This window comes from Ovis aries, chromosome 2 (assembly GCF_016772045.2).
Source record: "Ovis aries strain OAR_USU_Benz2616 breed Rambouillet chromosome 2, ARS-UI_Ramb_v3.0, whole genome shotgun sequence".
Taxonomy (NCBI): domain Eukaryota; kingdom Metazoa; phylum Chordata; class Mammalia; order Artiodactyla; family Bovidae; genus Ovis; species Ovis aries.
In genome coordinates, this window is record NC_056055.1 from 185,014,542 (window position 1) to 185,021,397 (window position 6,856).

At 48.9% G+C, this 6,856-nt stretch overlaps 1 protein-coding gene across 1 annotated transcript; it reads left to right on the forward strand.

Moving 5' to 3' along the window:
* Positions 1-3,508: 3,508 nt before the first annotated feature.
* TMEM177 (transmembrane protein 177) lies at positions 3,509-6,617 on the forward strand. Its single transcript, XM_027965039.3, has 2 exons — positions 3,509-3,566; positions 5,366-6,617. Exon 2 carries the CDS (start codon positions 5,387-5,389, stop codon positions 6,320-6,322), a length of 936 nt encoding a protein of 311 aa, XP_027820840.1. The 5' UTR covers positions 3,509-3,566; positions 5,366-5,386; the 3' UTR covers positions 6,323-6,617.
* The last annotated feature ends 239 nt before the right edge of the window (positions 6,618-6,856 follow it).

A 6,856-nucleotide genomic window follows, 5' to 3' on the forward strand; every position in this document is an offset into this window, starting at 1 on the left:
CCAGGCTCCCCCATCCCTGGGATTCTCCAGGCAAGAACACCATTTCCTTCTCCAATGCATGAAAGTGAAAAGTGAACTCTTCGCGACCCCATGGGCTGCAGCCTACCAGGCTCCCCCTGTCCATGGGATTTTCCAGGCAAGAGTACTGGAGTGGGGTGCCATTGCCTTCTCTGGATAAAGACACGAAAAGAAAACTTCAGGCCAATAGCCCTTATGAACATTAATGCAAACATTCTCAACAATATAGGAATTTAGCAGCATATTGAAGAGATTATACATCATGACGAAGTGGGATTCATATGAAAATCAATCAATATAATATACCACATCAACAGAATAAAGAACAGAAACCACATGATCAACTCAACAGATGCAGGGAAAGCATTTGAAAAGTTCAACACCTTTTCATGAATAAACACTCAACAAACTAGGAATGGATGGAAACTGCCTCAACATAATAAAAGCTATATATGAAAAATCCACAGCAAACATCCTAGTCAATGGTGAAAGACTGAAAGCTTTTTCTCTAAGATCAGGAACAAGACAAGAACGCCTACTTTCACCAGTTATATTCAACATAGTCCTAGAAGATCTAGCCAGATTAGGCAAGAAAAAGAAATAAAAGGCATCCATATTGGAAAGGAAGAAGTAAAATTATCTCTGTCATAGATGATACAAAATTACGTTTAAAAAGCCTTAAACATTGCACAAAAACTTGTTAGAGCTAATAAATGAATTCAGCAAACTAGCAGGATACAAAGTCAACACACAAAAGTCAGTTGCTATACACTAACAATAAACAATCTGAAAAGGAAATGGTGATAGCAATTCCATTTACAGTGGCAACAAAAAGGATAAAATGCTTAGGAATGACCTTAACCAAAGAGGTGAAAGACTTATACACTGAAAACTACAAAACATTGCTGAAAGAAATCAAAGAAGACATAAATAAATGGAAATACATCCCATGTTCATGAAGTTCATTATTAAGATGGCGGTACTACCCAAAGCAATCTAAAGATTCAAAGCAAACCCTATCAAAGTCCCAATTATATTTTTTGTAGAAATAGAAAAATCCATCCTAAAATTCATATGAAATTTCAAGGGAAACTGAATACACAAAATGATCTTGAAAAAAGAACTAAGCTGAAGGATTTGTACTCCTTGATTTCAAAACTTACTAAAAAGATACAGTGTCAAAACGGTGTGAGTGCAGGCATAAAGACATACACAGAAATCAATGGAGGGCTTTCCTTGTGGCTAAGACGGTAAAGAATCTGCCTGAGATGCAGGAGACCTGGCTTCAGTATCTGGGTTGGGAAGATTGCCTGGGGAAAGGAATGGCTACCCACTCCAGTATTTTTGCCTGGAGAATTCCAAGGGCAGAGGAGCCTGGCAGGCTACAGTCCATGGGGTTGCAAAGAGTCAGACATGACTGAAGTGACTTAGCACATATAATAATGGAACAGAATAAAGAGTCCAGAAATAAACCCTGGTATATATGATCAAATCATTTTTGATCAAATGATTTTTGATAAAGGTGTGAAGACTACTCAATGGGGAAAAAAGTCTTTTCAGCAAGTGTTGCTGAGAAAACTGTCTATCCACATGGATCCTTACCTAACAGCATATTCAAAAATTAACTCAAAATGGATCAGAGACCAAAATTATACAACTCTTAGAAGGAAACATAGGGCAAAAACTTCATGGCACTAGCTCTGGCAATAATCTTTTGGATATAACACAAAAGGCATGGGCAACAAAATAGAAGTAGGAGATATGGAATTTATGAAAATTTAAAATGTTGTGCATCAAAAGACAATATCCTCAGATTTAAAAGGCAACCCACAGAATGGGTGAAAATATTTGCATCACATATCTGATAAGGGATTAACATCTAGAATGTACTGACAACTCCTAAAACTCAACCACACACACAAAACCCAACCCAATTTAAAAATGGACAAAGGTTTTGAATAGACATTTCTCCAAAGAAAACATACAGATGTCCAAGGAGCGTAGGAAAAGGTGCTCAAAATCGCTAATCACTAGGGAAAAGCCTATCAAAACTACAAGATACCACCACATACATATACTAGAATGACTATTATTTAAAAAAAAAAAAAAAAACAGAAAATAACACACATTGATAAAGATGTAAAGAAATTGGAACGGTTGAGCACTGTTGGCAGGAATGTAAAACGGTACAGCCTCTGTGGAAAACAGGATGCCAGACCCTCAAAAACTTTAAAAATGAAATGAACATATTATGCAACAGTTCTACTTCTGTGTATATACCCAAAAGAATTGAAAGCAGGGTCTTGAAGAGATATTTGTACACTCATGTTCACAGTAGCAAGATCATAATAGCAAAAATGCAGAAGCAATCCAAGTTCCCATCAACAGGTGAATGGGTAAGCAAAACCTGCCATATTCATATGGTGCAACATTATTTAGCCTTACAAAGAAGGAAGTTCTGATTCCACTTACAGGAGATACTTAGTGGTCGAAATATAGAGACAGAATGTAGAATGGTGGATGCCAGAGAGCAGAGGGAAGAGGAAGTTATTGTCTGATGGATACAGAGCTTCAGCTTTACAAGATGAAGAGCTATGGAGGTGGACAGTGGTGACGGTTGTACTACCACTGTACTATATGCTATAAAATGGTCAAGATGTAAATATCATGTGTACCTCACCACAATGGAAAAAAAAAAAAAAAAGCAACCATCAGATGCTCTTTTATCCATCATGGATGCTTATCCCTATATTCATACCCTGTTCATCCTCTAATCTAGTCCCAATCACCCACCCCTTGCAGGCCTCTCAGACTTCACTGTGACTTTACAAAGCTTGGTCCATCACCGGCAAATTCCCCACAACTTCACCTGTACTTCAGGGTCTACAGACCTCTTCTGCAAGTGGCCAGATAGTGTTTTAGGCTCTGGACAGACTGTCTGTGTCCTGGCTACTCCCCTCTGCCCTTCTAAGGGAAAGCAGCCACAGACAGCGCGTAGAGGAATGGCCTGGGCCCAGACAGGCTGACCCCTGACCCTCGCACAGCAGCTGGGAAAGTGAGCTGACAGGTGTGACGCAGCCCCGCGGACTGTACAGTGTGGATCACTTGGGAGGAGCTGGGGCAGAGGCCCCGCCAGCACAGAGCGCTTCCCTACGGGAAAGGATGGGACCTGGCGGTAGGACGGGGCGTGGGCTCCGACAGAAGGTCCGCCAGAGGCCTCCTGACCCACGCCCTGACGCTGGTCTCTCCAGGGCTACACAGGGACGGCCCAGACAGCCTTGGTAGAAAGAAACAGCCCGCGGCCAGATGCCCCCAGGGGCGTTCACTAGCTGAGTCTCAGCTTGAGCTGAGCAGCCAGGGTCCCGCCCTGCGCTCCGCCCCCGAGTTTCCCGCCCCTTTTGTCTCCGCCCCCGAAGCCGGCTGGCGTGCATTGCTACTTCAGCCCCGCCCCCTAGGGTCCCGCCCCTTTGTCTCCGCCCCTAGAGCCGGCCAGCGTGCTTTGCGCCTGGCCTACGTGCTCGGCGTACCTGGCTGCGGCGGAGGAGGAGGTGAGCGTGCGAAATCGGGCGGGTAGATAAGTGGACCCCAGCGGGCTCCTTTCACAGTGTGTTCCAGCCGTGGGCGTAGCCAGAGGATGCCGCGTGGAGCGAGGGTTCTTCTTCGCCCAGCCGCCTGCGAGATGCGCGGCACCCCCTCCCACGCCTCCCTGGGGCGCGCGGCCTTGGTGCTAGGGGTCCTGGGGGAGTAGGACCTGCGTTTGGACCCTTCCTGTCCTGGCTTTGGTTGCCTCCTTAGCGAAAAGGCACAGTGACGTGACTCTTAAGGAATATGCTGCTTCTTGTTTGCAGCAGTTTGTTTGCTAATTAAACACTTTAGAGACAGGAAGACGGCTTCACCTGAAGTTAAATAATTGTGAATTTTACTGAAATATTTTCGGATGAAATAATAGTATGGCCCTACTTGTGTTTGGAAATAAACTAGCTGGAGGAGATTATGCGTTTGAGTAGAGATGAAACAAAGTTAGCCATGACTTGACAGATTGAAGTTAGTTTATACTATACTATTTTTTCCACTTTCATGCGTGTTTATAATTTATCATAAAAAAAATCTATAGTGAAAAATTTGCTGTGGACAATTGTGTTCAAATACTGGGCCTGTATTTGTCTGCTAGAGCTGTAGGGACAAGAACTGGGTGGCACAAATGTGTTTTCTTGGAATTCTGGAGGCATGAGGTCCAAGATCAAGGTGTTGGCAGGGCTGGTTTCTCTTCTGAGGCCTCTCCCACTGGCTTGTAGATGGCCACCTTCTTTCTGGCTTGCGTCCTCGCAGTCCTTCTGTGTCTTTGTCCTAATGTCCCACTCTGGATTGGATTAGGGACTATCCTAATGACCTCGCTTTAACTTAATTACCTCTTTAAAGATGCTATTTCTAAGTACAGTCATGTGCCTCCTCCTGGAAGTTAGGACTTCACCATAGGAATTTGGAGGGACGTAGTTCTGCCCATCGGAGAAGGCAATGGCACCCCACTCCAGTACTCTTGCCTGGAAAATCCCATGGACGGAGGAGCCTGGAAGGCTGCCGTCCATGGGGTCGCTGAGGGTCGGACACGACTGAAGCAACTTAGCAGCAGCAGCAGTTCTGCCCATAGCTCTGCCACGTTACTAGTTGAGGCCTACCTGTGCCTCAATGTTCACTGCTTTAAAATAGGGACATCATAATGATAAGGTCACAGAGTTGTAAGGATTCAGTTGTTAAATAATATGGGTGCAGCTCTCGGAACTGTGTCGGGCATACAGTAAGGATGGAATAAGCCGAGCATGTGTTTCAGGTATAAATCAGTGCTCGTGTTCAGTATGGCAGTGGAGTGAGAGGGGGGATGCTTGGGGCTGTGCCTAGCCATGGGAATCAAAGTTGCAATTACAGCCATACCACGGCTTCCCGAGACTCCCTGGTGGGGCCATCGTGATCATCCCCCCCAGCTTCCTGGGTTGCCCAATGACCAACACTGACAGGCCCTTGGTTGTCTATGGGCAGCGAGTGGACTGGCAGAGCTCAGCAGGCTCCCAGCTGAGAGATGCCCTGACCCCTGTCTCACGATGCCCAGAGGTTCACCTTGGCCAAGGGGTGTCTGCTCTTTGCCAGACACTGATTGTTTCATGTGTGTTTATTTACTCAGCACAGACTCCCTCCTGGTGGGCCCTTGTCATGTGCGCATTTGGTAAGTGGTGACACAGAGACAGAGCTGGGGCCAGTTCTTGGCTGCTGTGCGTAGCATCAGTTTAAGAGGATGTGGCCCCGGGGTGTTTGGTCTGCAGTTGTTGGCTTACTTCTCTTTCTCTTGGCCCAGGTTACAGCAGTGGCAGCCCTCATGGCAGGTCCCCTGTGGCGGGCCACAGTGTTTGTGCAGAGACACAGGACAGGCCTGTTGGTGGGCTCCTGTGCAGGCCTGTTTGGGGCCCAGATCTCGTACCACCTCTTCCCGGATCCTGTGGTCCAGTGGCTGTACCAGTACTGGCCTCAGGGCCAGCCGGCACCTCTGTCCCCAGAACTGGAGAGGCTCTTCCAGGAGGTGCAGCAGGACATTGGCATCCCCTCGGGCCACCACTTCGAGGCCTTTACCACCTTCACCTTCCAGCCTGTGAGCGCCGGCTTCCCGAGACTCCCTGGTGGGGCCATTGTAGGCATCCCTGCCAGCTTCCTCCGTGGCCCAGTGAGCACCACTGACCGGCCTGTGGTTGTCCACGGGCAGCGAGTGGACTGGCGGAGCCCAGCAGGCGCCCGGCTGAGAGATGCCCTCACCCTGTCTCACGATGCCCAGAAGTTCGCCTTGGCCAAGGAGGTGGTGTACCTGGAGAGTGGGGCAGCCGCCTTGCAGGCCCTGCCTGCCCCAGCCTGCCTGGCGGGCACCTGGGCGCTGGGTGTGGGGGCCAAGCACGCCTTGGGGCTCTACGGAGGCCCCATGAGCTTGCGGGCCGCCTTCAACTTGGTGGCAGCAGTGGCGGGCTTCGTGGCCTATGCCTTCTCCACGGACTCTCTCACTCACGCCCTGGAAGCCTGGCTGGACCGCCGCACGGCCTCCCTGTCTGCAGCCTATGCCCGGGGTGGGGTGGAATTCTACGAGAAGGTTCTGTCAGGCAACCTGGCCCTTCGCAGTCTGCTGGGCCAGCGGGGGGAGAAACTCTACACCCCCAGTGGGAATGTCATTCCCAGACACTGGTTCCGCATCAAACACCTGCCCTACATGGCCCGCCGGGACTCAGTGCTGCAGATGTGGCGGGCAGCGCTTGGCCCTGGCGGCTCCTGAGGGCCTCGTGGCCCAGACGGTTCCGGCTCAGGCAGGTGCCACTCGCCGTGGACTCAGGCAAGCCCACAGCCCAGTGTCAGCAGACTTGCAGGCTTTGGGGTTTAACAGCCCAGTTCCTACCCCAGCCCACCACTCATGACCTAAGTCACCTCGGACACGTCCCTTTATGAATCTGAGCCTTGGTTTCTCTACTGTAAATCGGGGCTGATGTAAACTCCCTGACAGGCCTGTGGGGTTGTATGAGGTCATTACAGGAGGGCCTGGGTGCCAGCGCCTAAATAAACAGAAGTCTGTCTTCCTTGCTATTTGATTACAGGGGGCTAAAGAGGTCAGACTGCATCTCACCACCAGAGGTGTTTGTGGGATGCAGCCACTTTCTTATAGTGAGGAATCACCACATAGTTTGCCTGGTGGTCAAATCCCAATCTCCTCCTCCTCCTGTGGTAGAAATGAAAGGTTCTGAGAGGCCGAGATGAGAAGCCCGTACGGGCCCAAGAGCTGGAAGACAAGAGCTCCCCGTGGGGCTTTAAGAGA

Bases quoted from the DNA above. Each gene is read 5' to 3' on its own strand.
- TMEM177 (XM_027965039.3), top strand. From the start codon at position 5,387: ATGGCAGGTCCCCTGTGGCGGGCCACAGTGTTTGTGCAGAGACACAGG.